This window comes from Scomber scombrus, chromosome 18, assembly GCF_963691925.1.
Source record: "Scomber scombrus chromosome 18, fScoSco1.1, whole genome shotgun sequence".
NCBI lineage: Eukaryota > Metazoa > Chordata > Actinopteri > Scombriformes > Scombridae > Scomber > Scomber scombrus.
In genome coordinates, this window is record NC_084987.1 from 19,099,604 (window position 1) to 19,116,063 (window position 16,460).

At 39.2% G+C, this 16,460-nt stretch overlaps 2 protein-coding genes across 3 annotated transcripts in view; one reads left to right on the plus strand and one right to left on the minus strand.

Annotated features, from left to right (window-relative positions):
- Positions 1 to 998: 998 nt before the first annotated feature.
- Positions 999 to 4,121, minus strand: dexi (Dexi homolog (mouse)). 2 transcript variants are annotated; one of them, XM_062439586.1, is made up of 2 exons: positions 3,071 to 4,121; positions 999 to 2,922 (listed from the first exon to the last, which is right to left on the minus strand). In XM_062439586.1, the coding sequence occupies exon 1, from the start codon at positions 3,517 to 3,519 to the stop codon at positions 3,250 to 3,252; it is 270 nt and encodes an 89-aa protein (XP_062295570.1). In that variant the 5' UTR covers positions 3,520 to 4,121; the 3' UTR covers positions 999 to 2,922; positions 3,071 to 3,249. The 2 variants fall into 2 exon arrangements, with proteins under 2 accessions (XP_062295570.1, XP_062295571.1); XM_062439587.1 differs by having other exon boundaries at positions 3,050 to 4,121.
- Positions 4,122 to 4,248: 127 nt separating this feature from the next.
- Positions 4,249 to 16,460, plus strand: part of clec16a (C-type lectin domain containing 16A) — a 48,018-nt gene continuing 35,806 nt past the window's right edge. The window contains exons 1-8 of the mRNA XM_062439588.1: positions 4,249 to 4,543; positions 5,148 to 5,276; positions 6,741 to 6,874; positions 7,623 to 7,771; positions 10,296 to 10,401; positions 13,077 to 13,082; positions 15,020 to 15,143; positions 15,446 to 15,620. Coding sequence (XP_062295572.1) covers positions 4,470 to 4,543; positions 5,148 to 5,276; positions 6,741 to 6,874; positions 7,623 to 7,771; positions 10,296 to 10,401; positions 13,077 to 13,082; positions 15,020 to 15,143; positions 15,446 to 15,620 — 897 coding nt within the window. The 5' untranslated portion in view covers positions 4,249 to 4,469. The remainder of the gene's footprint in view (positions 4,544 to 5,147; positions 5,277 to 6,740; positions 6,875 to 7,622; positions 7,772 to 10,295; positions 10,402 to 13,076; positions 13,083 to 15,019; positions 15,144 to 15,445; positions 15,621 to 16,460) is intronic.

Here is a 16,460-nt window from a genome sequence, read left to right on the forward strand (position 1 = left end):
AATTAAACAAATCTGAGCACCAGAAGTCCTCTGTCTGATCTGCTGGGGATTTCCTTTATCGAGCAATAGTAACATTTAAGCCTTCCAATAAGCTGATGTTCTCTGGTGCACTGGTGCCCTCTTGTGGACACATTGTAGCATGACACAATGGTTACAGAGCACATAGTAAACAATCAGAGATGACCAGCATGCTCATCTACTTCAAAATAATATATACACGATTGTATTAAAAATGACAGTTACAGTGACAGGTAAGAGACAAAAAGCTGACATTCGCTCAAAGTTTATTAAATACACATTGGAAAATAAAACTCTGTTACGTTCCATAGCTTATAATAGCATGTGCATGTCTGCGAAGAAGCAGATGTGGAGGGATGAAACAAGCGCTCCAATGAACCAAGATGCTGTGAGCAGAGAGCTGATCAGGACTTGACCAGCAGTGTGGCATAACAGCCAGGGAAAATGGCACAAACACTCTTTTCACCCCCATCTAACACCAGTGATTAATGAACAAGTTTCGTACATAACCGAAAGGACAAAAGAGAACGAAAGGATCCTCCCTGTCTAACCGCTTTACTTGATTTCCCAACACAGGGAGTGACTTTTATAGTTAGATTACCCAACTCACAAAACTAATATCGACCTTTAGTCAAAAATCAGCCTGTTAATGTCATCCACCCCCAGCATGATGGCATTTCATTATACACTATGTCGAATATATCATCCACACTGGAAGACTTTACTCTGATATTGATTATATGACCTTTTGAACAGATTCCATACAAACATGTTTTACAATATTTCATGAATATTAGTATCCTGAGCTTTAATGTCCTGTGGTCTACATGCTGATTCTGAGGAATTTCCATTATGCCAAAAATAAAATTCTTATGGACAAGCTGATCCAAATATTTTAGATGTCAGCACTAAATATTGCTTACTTGTGCCCTCACTCCCCCCACCCTACACCTTAAAAATCAGTGTTCACTAATCTCCATTGGTTGAACTCTGAAATCTCTGAAAATCTATTTGAAATGCCCTGTTAAATCTGCTCCAACCTAACTGCATTATCATTCTTTTTTCTTTTTTTTTTTAAAATACCTGTTCTTGAGTTGCAGAATGGCTTTCTTTTTTTGAATTCATGATACAATGTGGCTGTGGACAACTTCTCTGGCTATATTTAGTGTAACATTTGAGCTGAGTGTTGTTCAAAATGACACCTGTACAGTCTGAACTGACAACAGCAGAGCCATCTTGGTGAAAGGTTGTCTGGAAGAGTACCGTTCAAAACACTGACAAGCAATGAAATTCTGGACTTAGACTCATTTCAAGTGTGAAACATGTACGTACAAATGTTCTGAAATGGTTTTAGTCTCTGCTGCTGACCACAACCACATTGCCATGATTATTAAGCACAATTTGTTAGTAGACAGGTCTTGGTTCTTTTGTATTGCCTTAATGAGTAGTAGCCTCCAAAATGAAAAAAAAAGTTAATTAGCTGGGCTGTAAAGACTCTTACAGTATGTACAGTACTTTCAAGGCATAGAAATATTCATTAAATCTCTTCCCTTTATAAAAATCACTGACACTGGGCAGTTTTCTTCCACTCATGCTAAACCAAACCTAGCAGATGGATAAAACATTTACCTGATTCTGTGTGTGTGATCTCATTTGTTTCACTATTCATTTCACTGCTTCATTTCTTGAATGTAGTTAATTATTGCTTCTAAGAATACAGATTTCATGGACTGAACTCTGAATTCACAACATAGGTATCAAAAGAGAGTACAATAAAACAGAAATCTCACACCAAAACTGGATTTTTAAATGACAAACAACCAATAACATGCATTGAAACTCATCCATGTATCTAACATACATTTGTAACATTGTAAAAAAAAATTGAAAAAACACGTACGCCAGAGAGGATGAAAAAATGTATATCTGAAGCACTTGTTTTGAGGTTCAAACATTTGGCCGGCTCTTGTCACAGCTTTCATTACTAATCTATTATTGTTAACTTTGTAGTGTAATGTTTACATATGATCCCAATAACTAATGTGATCAAGATCAACAAAAGACATTCTGGATCAAATAAATAACTCTTCCAGGATACTTACATACTTAAGAGTGTGGTAAGTGTAGTATGGTGTTGCTGATTTTTAAGAGGGCCAAAAACGTTTAGTGCTCCCTTATATCGTAGTTGCACAGCCTGTGTCCAGTGTCAGTGTAATGTCTAGCCAGTGTGCCCAGAATTTTTAACTGTGCTCCTGAGAGTGCGTACAGCCCTGAAGCAGATATACTGTTTGGACGATCTCAAAGACAAATTTGAAATTAGATCACGAGGATGAGTGAGCCTGCTAAGCAGCATTGCATTCTGAAAACTTAAAAGGACAAATGGTTGAAACAAGTTGTTTTGTGAGTGAAGTTTTCAGCAGACATAATACTTTTGCCTGTGATAATGAGATTTCACACATTGTGACTAAAGTGGCAAGTTTGATTCCTTCTGCAGTCTGCTGCCAGATTTTGCACAATCTGGATGATTGTTCACTGTCACGTCCATCTTATTCCTTTTCACCTCATACTGCAGGATGCTGTATCTGAACTGGCTGCAATGCAGATGACCGGAACTCCACAATGCCAGTAACATTCATTTTTCATCCACAGGGAACAGCCGTCTCTCTTAACTTGAAACACACTGTACTTCCTTTTTTATCTTTCACTGGGTCCAAAGTGAAGGGAACAGATGCAAGTGTTACAGTAACTCCCCCTGGTGTCCGACCAGTGTCAGTCGCTATTAAAATGGCACCAGACTGACTGCTGATCTAGAGCAGAGTGCTCTTCCCATGGGACAATCGCTGACCATATGGCCATCAGTACTGAATCTCTTCCTCAGGCTATCTTCTTTTGAGCCGAGACAACCTAAGGACAAGTGACACATAAGTGTTACAGTCGATAATCAATGTAACATTTCTTAAAACTTACAGTCTTCAATAGGTTTAAAAACAGTGTAAAAAGACATTAAGGTTTGTGGATGAAACAAAGAAACTTTATTCTGTGCTCTGCTTACTTTTTAACTGATATGTCTGTGTGAAAGAAAGGCAGCAGCATCATCCACTTTGATGGTTCTTCATCCCACATCACTGACAAGAGTGTGTTTGAACTGGCCCAATCTGCCCCGGACCTCTGCATCATCAGCACCACCATCACCCTAAATCTCCTTTGCTTCTTTTTTCAAGGACGGCCTCGTCACTCAAGATACCCCTCAAACACATCTAACTCCGTGTCCGTGTCGTAGGGGGCAGAGGCCGGGTCGGACAGCACCCCGAGGTCCACCAACGCCTGGTCCATGTCCTCAGGCAGAAACACTATCCCCACATTCAGGACGATGTACTCCATCAGAAAGGCATAGTAGAGGATCAGGACGTTCACAAAGAACAGGCCCAGATAAAACATATATGGGAGCTTGTCCAAAAGCGATTCGACCGAATCTAGCTGGGCATAAATTGGGTTTGTCATAGAAAAGAAAGCCACGGTGTAGGGTCTTGTGTTTGTGCAGAGGCCAGGATGAGGCGAACTGAAGTTTGGGCTAGAAATGTGTCTGGGGTGACGGGGATGGGGTTGGGGCAACCATTTCGGCTCGTCCCGAACTGCAACAGTGACTGAGAGGCAGCTGATAAGTACTGTTTTATCTATAGTATCTGTAAGGTCCAGAGGAAGACGACAGGAAAAAAGGCAGACGTAAGGGTTTAACGTTCATAGCTAAAATAAACGTTAAAAATACCCGATGAATAGTATCAAAATATGTTGTTAGCAAGCTCGACACATTCTTGACATTGGCTCTCTGGGTCTGCGGTATTCACGCCATGCTAGTAGGCTACGGCTAAAAACAGTAGCATGTAATACTAGTAAAACTGAACACAAACATGTCTACGAGTATGTCGAGTTTCCCTATTTACACTTTCGTACCGGAACACTCACAGACACACGCTTCTGCCTTTTTCAAGAGGTACACGTCGTTTCCAACATTTTTTGCCATCTGCAACAAAACACACCACAGACCACAAAGCGACGTCCGGAGCCTCGGAAGCTGATTGGCTGGCAGCTTTGCAGGCTCCTGCTGTGATTGGTCTTTCAGAGGTGTCAATCAGCATAGCGAGCACCTCGCGAGGTCGCATGTTACCACCGTCACTTCCAGCACAGGAAGTAAGCCTTGTAGTTTTTTTCTCGACTCGCTCTCGTAGTGATTCTACGAGCCTCTGTAGCGAAATAAAATTCAACTCCCACACAACCCGCGCACTACTGCTGTTACGTAATGACCTCTCATCGCCGCTATCGCCACCTATCACCTTCTGTTTGCTAAGTAGCTATCTGCAAGGGAAAGTGGGTGTAAATGGATAGATGCGGACACCGACGCTAGCGAAAAATAACTCGCCCGTCAAAGAATTAGCCCCCTTAAAACCACAACCATGTTCGGCCGTTCACGGAGCTGGGTTGGAGGACAGGGGAGAACGAAAAATATCCACTCCTTGGACCATTTGAAGTGAGTAGCTAGCGTTTACATGCTAACATTAGCTGGTTGAAAACGACTGTCAGCGTTATTATCAGCTAAGTTAATAACAGCTAAAATAACAGCAGCGAACTGGTTGTAGCTGTCGAGATGTTGAGTCAGGCGATAACACCATCTATGGACGCTGTGACGTTCCTATTAAATTAGGTGAGGAAGATGGACATGTGAAGTAGCTTGTAATTGTTAGATTTAAAGGGAAAATTCACATTAAAACATAATTGGTACTGTACTGTTCTAATGTTTGTGGATAATAAAGTCAGTGTCTGCCAGCGAACATGTACAACTCCCCATAGCAGCTAGAAATCAGAGCATCAAGTCTTACAGGCCCTGCACATTAACACAGGTGTTTTTTGGCAGTCTGGGCACCTGCACAGGGTAAAGTTTGGGGCTGTCTGTGCTGAAAATGAACGTTCTTGAGGTCACAATAGTCCATGTACCAATGCGAAGGGCAAATTAACAGCAGAGTGAGGGAGATGTCTCAAACTCAGTCTGAACACACCCAGAGATTTGTCATTACTTGTAGTTCACTGCAATCCTCCTTTCACACGTCTTCCCTCTGTTATTTTCTGTCCTCCAGGTATATGTACCATGTCTTGACCAAAAACACAACAGTCACAGACCACAACCGAAACCTACTGGTGGAGACCATCCGCTCCATCACAGAGATCCTCATCTGGGGGGACCAGAATGACAGCTCTGTGTTTGAGTAAGTCCCATTCAACGTCTTTTACGCCACCCGCCTGGCCTGTAACTACAAATACCAAGATTTGACTGCTGCATGGAAATCAGAGTGACATCTTTGCATGTACTTTTTTAATGTGCGCTAGGTATACAACATGTTTTAGAACACCACATTCATGAACTTGAACATGCATGAAATAGCACACTTGTAAACTAATGAACTGTGCATTTACAATGAGCGCACCGATGGTAAACTTTAACTAAGATATCATTTTCTACAACAGTTATTGCTAACAACTATGCAGCCATGCTGCCCCTCTCCCTGACATAAAAAAAAATCAAAACCAAGCAAAACTGCTCAAAGCAGTAACATTGATTTGAGAATACTTAAACATACTTTTGTGGAAAAGTACATATTTGTATGAAGAGTCTGAGTTGATTATTTTTGCAAGTAAAAGTATTCTGGGAAAGTAAATGTTTCATTATAAGCCCTCATCGGTTGAACCAAAAGAAAAACAACAAAATGTTCAGTTGAGCATCGCTTATTGTGCAATAATAGACAATTGTTTGTTTGTTTGTGTGAGAGAGAGAATGAAGTTGTAAAAACTTTTTTTTTTTTTTTAATCAGAAGCATCTCAGGTCTGCAATTAGTGGTGCATGTCATCCCCTCTTTCTTTTTCGACTTCTCTACCTATGACTTGAGACAGGAAATGTCTAAGGGTTAAACTCTGTAGAGCAGAAAAGCCACAGAGATGTTGAAAGACTACTTGGTGCTATCAGGAAGCCCTCAGAATAAACCTGACATGACATGACCAGGAAAAACATTCAGTCCTATATTTTTAGGATAGTAGATTGTAGTTTTTTTTTAAGAGAATGGTTGGAGAATGTTGCCATTTTATTTCAGTGAGAATTAAACTGAGCTGCCGTATTATCAGGACATTATGATCATGAGCTTTACCTAGAATACGCCAGTGTGAGGTCCAATGAACAATGGCAATATATTGGGGAAGTTAAAGGTAGACATTCTTATAAATATAAACAGTAGTAGTACTAGAATTAAATTCATCAAGTCATGATGAATTTAATCATAATAGCATCACAATGCAATTCTCTTCTTGTTCCTTATAAGGACTTGACTACTTTGTCATATACACAGTGATGAGCATTTTTCCTCTCTTCTTTTACAGTGTAATTAGCAGTGTGTGAGTAAAGGATGTCTGCATCATCTTCATAAGAGAAACCTTTTGTAAGAGGATGTTTTTGGCTTGTTGCATTTAATTAGATGGTGACTGTGTGAAGACGCAGACAGGAAACATAGTGAGGCAAAGAGAAAGGTGGCTGTGGTTATATGCTATTTCTCTCAACCACTGCTAAACATGATGACTCAAAAGCAAAACATTCTTAATTTTGTTGATTGTCTGACAAGATCAAGTCATGAGGAATTTAATCCTATATGTGTTTATATATGTACACATCTGTATGTGTTCAGCTTCTTTCTTGAGAAGAACATGTTCGCCTTCTTCCTGAACATCCTACGTCAGAAGTCCGGGCGCTACGTGTGTGTCCAGCTCCTCCAGACCCTCAATATCCTGTTTGAGAACATCAGCCATGAAACCTCTCTCTGTAAGTATTTGAGTTCACACTGATTAACCAAATAATAGAAACACCTGTGTGATGGAATGCATTGCAACAAAAATAACCCCACAGTAAATATTCAATTACTGATTATGTTCTGTGTTTTCTAGAGAGCTTTAGTTGTTGCAATATAATGCAATCTAGAAATGCAACCAATTATTGTTTTTATTGTTGTATAATCTGTTTGTTTGGTTTTTTTTAAATACTTTGTGTTGATTTTAGGTTGCATTAGTGCTGAGACAAATGTGTAGAATAATGTTTAAAATAATGGAAGAAGCTCAAAGTATTTAACACAGCATTGTTATAATGAATTGTTCTAAAATGCAAAGTGTGTACTTGTGTTTATACACCGTTTGATGCATTTTAAAAGCTAAACAATGCACAGCATATTGCATTGCCTTTTCTTTGTTGAATTATACAATGCGAAGCAGCCAGCTGCATTTGTTGTTGTTGCTATGCAACCACTGACTCAGTGGACAATTTAGTGTTGAGTGTGAGCTCATTTCTTATATAAAGTAAGTAACATTATAGCATCAAACGTAATTTTGCAATCAAAAGCAAATGGTGCTTATGATATTGTGTCAGCAGGAATGATTAGTATCCTTAATGTTCCCTGTGTGCAAAAACCTGCCTCACTGTTGATCTGATGACAGCTTCTCTTCTCTTCTGTCCTCTTCTCTTCTCTTCTCTTCTCTTCTCTTCTCTTCTCTTCTCTTCTCTTCTCTTCTCTTCTCAGATTACCTCTTGTCGAACAACCATGTGAACTCCATCATCGTCCACAAGTTTGACTTCTCGGACGAGGAGATTATGGCTTACTACATCTCCTTCCTCAAGACCCTGTCACTGAAACTCAACAATCACACAGTGCACTTCTTCTACAATGAGGTGAGGACACAGGAAGGTGGCGTCAGGGAGGTTAAAGGGAAGAAAGAGGGATGGAAAAATGCCGAAAGTCAGCAACTCTTATTGACACATATATGACAGTTGAAGAGGAAGGAACGGAGAGACTTTAGGCTGTTCTATAGATGAGAGATGGATAATGAAGGGATCTGAGATGGAAAAGTTTAGTAAAACCAACAAGTCAGACTGAGAGAGAGTAATGACAACTTGATGTTCATTGTTGATATTTTACTGTGGTCAGAAAATTCCTGTATGTAAATAATGTTTTTTTTACAGACAGTTATTTAAAAGAAATCCAGAAGCGCATTTTTCACTTGCATTTTGTGCATGTTTTTGTATTTATCAAGTTACTATTATCCAGAGGCGGTAGTAAGTTACACGTTCAAGTCACAATCAGGTCTTAGTTTTAGCGCTGTTCTATTCTTACTATCATCATCAACAACATAATCCTGTTATCCAGAATGTATTATTTTTGGATTAGCCCCTTTAAAGATAGCTGCCTGCTGTTTTTGCCTCTGCTGGTCTGCCATGTACTATCAGGTTGCCAGGCTTGCGTTCATTGCATTTGAAATCACCCAATCATGTTTCAGAAACAAAATGTAACTTCTCAATATCTACAAAATTCAAATATCTAATAAAAAAAAAAAATCATGTCCTTTTCAGGTGACGAATACTTAGTCAAAGTCATGTTGATTCTTTAATCAGTGTTAGTGTCAAGTCCTCATATTTGTGACTCAAGTCAAGACATGTGACTCGAGTCCCACGCCTCTGCGATTCACCAATCTTCCACCGCTGATTTCCCCTGTCAAAACATCAACTTCCTGTGTAGATAAGTCAGTTTAGCAGCCCCTGTCCACATGTCATCTTTCTCCACACTACTTTAACTGACACATACCAGACAGCATCACTTTCATTTACAACGATGCTGATTATTTCACTGAAATTGAGTTTCAAACCTTTTCCTGTGTGTGTGTGTGACTGAGTGTGTGTGAGATTTACTGGATGGTAACGCTGAAGTATACCAAAACATTTGAATAATGTCTGATGATGCCATTACTCCCTCGCTGTTTCAGCAATATCTGTAGTCCTTCTATTGGCCTGTGTGTGTTGGGGAAAGTTATTGGTGTACTGTCAATGGTAGCTTTACCCCTGAAGCCAAAACCAGACCCCATGTGTAGTTCTGACAGTGGTACTAAATGTGCTTAAATAGCTTTTAGATTTATTTTGTTTAGACTTCATTTTTACTTTAATTTATATTAATTATCAACAATAAAAAATAGAAACTGGCTATAGAGTTGCAAGCAGTTTAGCTGACATTTGTTCAGTGTGATGGCAAATCTGATTAAAAACATAAAATAACTACATAATTACCTTTTTCTTTCTTAATTTACAATAGCAGCATTTACTGTAAAAGCCGTATTTATAATTCATCCTTCACTTTATTTATTATAACTAATTTATTATTTTTATTGCTCTATAGCTTATTCTCCTCTAGAGGGTGCTATTGGATAGATGCTCTCCATGGCTTCTTCCGTTCCTGTCAGATCTACACAAGTCCCATTTTTAAGACCAGAGGAAATGCTCTCGGTTTGGGTTTGGTGTCAGGGTCACATCTCTTCATTCACTGTGACCGCTGGCTGATAGTTTGAAGTCTCACCTTCAGCTGTGATTGGCTGAAGGTGGCAGTGAATGAGAAATGGTTTGGTAGAGGATCAGGCACTGGCACAGAGAGAGATGATTGTAAGATGCAGAGCTGCCAGTTAGTCAGAGGCAAATGTATTAAGTGTAGCATACTGTTATGTTGCTACATGCTCATAAAGTATGGTAAGATTGTCAGCAGGAGAAGTCCCCGTATTCCAGCCTTTAATCAACTGTAATGAGTTCATTAGATGATTCATATTTTTTATCCAAAAATTATATTATTATAATTTTTTTTACATGCTTTATGTTTCATGGGTCAGGAACACCCACATCAAAAGTTGACAGTTTGCTCTTAGTTTTATATGTATCTTTATATATATATTAATAATATAATATATATATTATAAAATCTCAAATGTATTGACTGAAGTCTAAGACTCAAATTCAGAAATTCAGTGTGAAATCAGTAAGATATTAGTTGCTTCACAAGGTTACTCTTGTGCTAGTCGTTTCTATTGTTATTATTAGTAGTAGTAGTAGTAGTATTTTTGTCTCTTTAGTATTGTTTACACTAACTTTCTAACATCTCAAAAGTACTTTTAGCTTTTAACCTTTTTTTGTTTTTAACCTGCATTTCTAAAAGCAATGCCCAGACTGGCATTTGAACTTTTACACAGTTACACAGGGGAACTAAATACCAGTATGCTTCCCATTCAGCCCTGACTCATCAAAATGTGTTACTGCCCAGTCTTTTCATCTCCACAAGCTTCTCTTTCTCTCTCTCTCTCTGTGGTCATTTATGGCCTGAGCGTGGCGGTGCCATACAGTGCCTTGCTCACCGGCACCCCTCTCTGTCTCCCACACACAGCACACTAATGACTTTGCCCTGTACACCGAGGCCATTAAGTTTTTCAACCACCCTGAAAGCATGGTCCGCATCGCAGTCCGCACCATCACACTCAACGTCTACAAAGGTGAGTGCCAGGAACACGCATGCGCCCATGCTAACCATGCACACGTGCGCGCGCACACACACACACACACACACGGGATGCTGGGACTGCTGGGACTGCCTATCGCCTTTCTTTGTACTCCCTCCCTCTTCTCGCTGCTGCTGCTTCTGGTGCATGAGCATGACTAACAGGTAACGCTTTGACAAACACACATAAAGTGGGGGGTTACACATGGGGCTGTTTTACCTCATCTCATAATAGAAAACATGAGAGGCATTTCCTATTTACTTAAAAAAGGGGTAGAAAGTAATAAAGCTATCTCTGCTGCACCAGTCTATTTATCATTAGGTTACTCTTGATCTTTTTTACAGTAACACCGTCTTAAGCGAGATAAACGCCTCTTCTAATCATAACCCAACAACAGGTCCGCAGCACAAAATGCCTGAGACTTCAGAATTAAGTAATTTGCCAGATCTTTACAGATGAAAGTCAACCTCTAACAGTCATCTGAAATGGCAGAATCATATTTTCATCTTATTTACATACTGCACGATCTGGTTTTAACCTCTGGGAACTCTAATGTGTGTTATCTTGTTCAAACAAGCCATTTGAGGAATGATTTGTTAGTTTGAAGACAAACGAAAGGTTTTATTACCTGATGTCAAATCACTTTTTTTTCTTGTATACATTTGTCCTTGTCTCAGTAACGTGCTATTGTTATAACCTTTTATCCTTACATCTGTTTGTATTGCAACAATCCAGTTGTGATGTCATGAGAATATCAAGTCAGCCACAGATGTGCACGTGATAATTAAACTGCATACAAATCAGCAGATAATATTTTGTTGGATTTTTTTTTTAACCTGAGTACTTGAGTAGGCAGTAAACAGGGTTAATGTTCAAATTGTTAACTTGATTTAAACTATGCAGTATTGAGATGTAAAATCATCCACAACCACAAAGCTCATCACAACTTCACTGATCTCACATGCGCATATTTACTAACTGTAAAGGAACTAGATATTCAGCAAGTCCACGCTACCCCAGCATTCAAAGGTGTTCCCTCCTTTACCCACATATATATCTACTGTGCATCAGTTCTGCAGGTTTGTCAAGATATTCCTCCTGTGAGTGCAGCAGCAGTAGTCTGTAAACATCAGGACTTTTATAACAGCTGCGTTGCTTTCTGCACTGTGCCGCGTCAGCCTTTGCTTCACCTTCCTGCCGTTTCTCTGGGCTCCTCTGGGGGTCGCAGCTGGTTGCTTTTCACTACAGGGTGCATTGTGAGCAGGGTTTGGCTTTTTTCTCCACGCGTCATGCTTCTCTTCACTATACATACAGTCGCTTCAACATATCAATACGGCTTTGTGTCTGTACCTGTGCGTCTTGTCCTGCACGCGACACTTTGCACTGTAATACGCTTTCTCACTTCATCCACTCCCAACAGAGACGTCATTACAGTTCACACTACAGACTTTTAACAATTATGAAGTAACCTGATGGTGTAGGAAACGTATCATTGCTAGGCTATCATGAGCTATGTTATAGTAAGGAATCTGTTAAAGAGGGAGCATCAACTATAACCGATGGATGGTATAGTAGTCTCAAGTAGCCTCAAAGAACATCTACACTTACCGGCCACTTCATTAGGTACACCTGTGCAGTCTAATGCAATCCAAAACAACAGTTCTACCATAAATTGTACTTTTACAAAGCTTATACATTATCAGCTTTCTTGACATTGTCAGAAAGGTGATAATTCTGTTTGTGTATTATTGAAGTTGTGGTGGGCCGTGGTGGTATAAAAGGGTGCATTATATTTAAAAATCTATTTTGCCCCCCTAACGTATGTTAATGGGGTGGACAAAATATTAGATGCACTGTTCAATGTAATGTACCCCAGTAGGTGTACCTAATGAAGTTGCCAGTGAGTGCATGTCTTGATGTGCAGGCTATTCCACCATGCAAAATAATCATTGCATTGTGAATTTATAAAGTGAAATATGTGGTGTATTGTTACAAGAAAGTGCAAAACTCTTTAAATCCTTTTAACATTTGTCGTGTAAAGCTTTAAAATAATAAAATGTTTCTGCTTAATTGAATTAAAACAGTAAAAGTATTGCAACACTGAAAATGGCAACACTATGTTTGCTGATACCTTTTTTTTTTTTTTCTCTAAAATTGTAATGTTCATCATGTTATTGGTTGATGCTTCCAGGGATTCCTTAGGACATGCACTGCAAGAAATGACAACCTGGAAAAGGATTTAATTCAGCATCCAGACTAATTAAGCTTGTGTCTAGATATTTTAGTCCAATTATGTAACTGCACCAGCATTTTCCCTGTTTGGTAAATTAATGAAATCATCTTGAAGAAGTTGCTTGTTTTAAGTTTTCTCTTTTTGGCATGTTACATATTAAAAAGCAATGCAAAATACTGTAATATGTTTCATATGTTTAAGTAACACAAACTCCTTTGCCAGGTGTGATATTGTTGCAGTTTATTTGTTTAAAAAAGCTGCGGGGTCCCTCCCACCCTCCACCCCTCCACAGCCGCCCCTTTATTCACATTAACCCTGTGTTTGTTTCCCCCTCTCCCCTTCCTCCTCTTCAACAACCACTCCTCCTCCTCTTCCTCTCCTTGTCTCTCTCCTCCTCTCCCTCCTTCCTCTGCGTGCCCCATCTGCCTAACTCCAGTTTCATGTAAGTTGGTTCCATTCATTCAGTCTTTTTCTGAGGGCTGGGTATCCTTGAAACATGTTTTGTTGTGGTTTTCACACAGCACATCAATACAGATATAATTCAAGTGTTGAATCGGCCCATAAGCTAAATTCAGTGTTTTTTTCTGATTCATCTGATGGAAATTTAAAATAATTTCCAATGTTGGCCTCAAATGAATTCTTACTACACATCACATGCCAGCTTTTGCTGATACCCAGCCCTGTTTCTTCCTTATGGTATATTTGTTATAAATGTATTGGTATGAATATCCTTGCAATTCTTGTTCTTGTAAACCATTCTGTATCACCCACCAACATACATGCAGAAAAAACCTGCATGCCTTTAAAAAATATGTTCTTGGGTTAGTTATTCCAGAGACTTTTATTTCAGCTGAGCTCCATGTTTGCTGTTATTTTGCGGACGGATTTGTTAGTGTTGGTCACTGTGGTTATTTAGTCAGTATCTCCTTCTGCATTACTTCTCAGTTAATCCACCTATGGACTGAGCTGGAATGACACTGTGACTCTTAGAGGCAACTTGTGATTTGTGTATTTGATGTATGCTGTTATGTAATTCATTAAAGGGGACCTATTATGCTCATTTACAACTCTATATATTTATTCATGGACTCTAGAGTAGCTTTCATGATTCACAATTCAAAAAACTCCTTATTTATCTTATACTGTCCCTTTATGCAGGCCCTCATTTCAGTCTCTCTCTCTGAGCAGGCAGTTTTATCTCTAGCCCACTCTTTTCTGATTTCTAAATTGAAGTACATATTTATTGTAAAGAATTAACAGGAAATGTAAGGTGTTCCTCACTTAATAAGTGTAGCTTTATTAGCTGTGCTGAAAACCAGTCAACACAACAAGATATGTAGATATTTAGAGCTATTTGTTCAGTGGCTCAGTTAGAAATAACGGTAGAAGCAGAAACATGACTCAGCGTGACTATCCCCAAAACCATGGAAAAGTATCACAATGTGGTGAACTTCCATGCTATCCGTGGAGCAGATGATTACATAAAGAAATCCATCACCTTATGTCAGCTAGGGCTGAAAGTGGCAAAAGCTGTTGGAAACTGAGCGTTTAGAGCGGTCAGAAGCCAGTGCCTTTTGCTCACAGGGATTACTTCTACGTACATTTACCTCATTGTTTGACACTTGGGCCACGTTTAATATGAACATCCCACACTGTAACATTATATATATGACTGAAAATAAGGAAAAGCATAATATGTCCCCTTTGATTTGATTAGGCTGCTATTTCGTTACTTGTCTCAGTTTGACCCACCTTGGATTGGCATTGTAAAATAACTATCTGCTCTAATATGCATTCAGCCTAGTACAGGAGAAAATGTTACTACACCAGGATTGTTCACACTTCATATTAGTTAAACTCTCAGTCACAGAACAGAAGATGACTAAATTGTCTCTCGGATGTTTCTGGTGATTGTCCAAACCTTCTGCTTTTCCCTGAAGTGGGCTGTGTGTTAAACTGAAGTCGCCTCTCAATCTAAGCAAATTAGACAAATCATTTCCTCTGTTTTCTTTTCCACTGCTGTCCATGCAGTGTGCATTGAAGAAACATGGGTTATTATCTTTAAATGGCCAAGTCATTGTTTTAACCAATGTTTTTCTCCTGTTTTGGAGTTTATTCAATTTAAAACTGAATTGGCTTTTATCCCGATCCCACTCTAATAGTTATCCCCTTCTACCAATTCATGTGTGTAATTTTGATTCACGTGGTTGGTTAATTTCCCTAATTTCTTTCTTAATTTAAATAATTCTAATTGTGTTTTCCTGTTCACATTTAATTGTCACATTCTGGTAATTCTCTGGGATCACAAGGTGTTTGTACATATGAATGCGTGTGTGCTTGTGTGCAGCCGTGTTAACTTCCTGACTCTGCTCTCTCCAGTGGACAACCAGCACATGCTGCACTACATCCGAGATAAGACAGCAGTGCCATATTTCAGCAACTTGGTCTGGTTTATTGGCAGCCATGTCATCGAACTGGACAAGTGTGTGCAGACAGATGAAGAGTAAGTGCCATCTGTCTTTACCATGTCATTCTCACTGTGACCTCAAGGGGTCAGGCCTGTCCTTGGTTTGTAACCAGGCACTCACTAGATGACGTGTTTATGCAAGGACATGACGCTTTGTATATAATGCATTATATTATCATTTTCCTGGTATTTGGTTATTTTTTTGGTAAACTGCAGACATTTTAGCTTGAAGACTTCCTTCTCTCTCTCTCTCTCTCTCCCTCTCTCTCTCTCTCTCTCTCTCTCTCTCTCTCTCTCTTTCTCTCTTTCTCTCTCTCTCTCTCTCTGCTTTATCTCAGGCATAAGAACAGAGGGAAGTTAAGTGACCTGGTGGCGGAGCACCTTGACCACCTTCACTACCTGAACGACATCCTCATCATCAACTGTGAATTCCTTAACGACGTGTTGACCGACCACCTCCTCAACCGCCTGTTCCTTCCCCTCTACGTCTACTCTTTGGTCATCCCTGAAACCGTACGTTACCTTAGCTTACAGGGATTTTAACAAGCTCATAGTGGAAATCCTGTGTGTGCTTCTTTTCATTCCTAATATGGCTGCAACTAAAGCTCATTTTCTTTATTGATTAATCTGTGGATTATTGTCTGGATTAATTGTTTGGTTTCAGTGAAAGGTCTGAAAATGATGATCACCGTTTCCCAGTGCCCAAGATACAATCTAAAATGTCTTATTTTGTCCCCAACCTAAAGATATCCAGTTTACTATCACAGAGGATTAAAGAAACCAGAAAATATTCTCATTTAAGAAGATGGAACCAGAGATTTTTTTGCAGTTTTTCAAGTTAATCAAAACAATGAATTGATTATCAAAATAGTTGGTAGTTAAATTTCTGTCGATCGACTGATAAATCGACTAATCATTGCAATTCTAATTCCTGATATATGCTTGAAACTTTTAATGTCATAAAATATCAGATGCAAATTGCAAATGCACACACAGATACATATTTTTTACTCAGATGACGTGTTAAATGTCATATCAGTGAAACTGTATGCATAATTGTATCTCTGTTTTTTGTGATTTCATTTCACTTATAAAACTTTTTTGGGCTATTTAGGGCTGCAACTAATTACTTTCATTATGAATTTATTGGTTTAGTATTTTTGCAATTAATTGATGAATTGTATAGTCTATAGCAGGGGTCGGCAACCTTAGGCACGCGTGCCACGGTTGGCACGTTGCAGCATAGTCATTGGCACACTGGCAAATGCAGTATCCTCTCGGCAGCATTTAAAATCACCTGTTAACCATGGCACCTGCACCTGCGTGGCCTGTCTTCTTTAGTTTGACTGACAG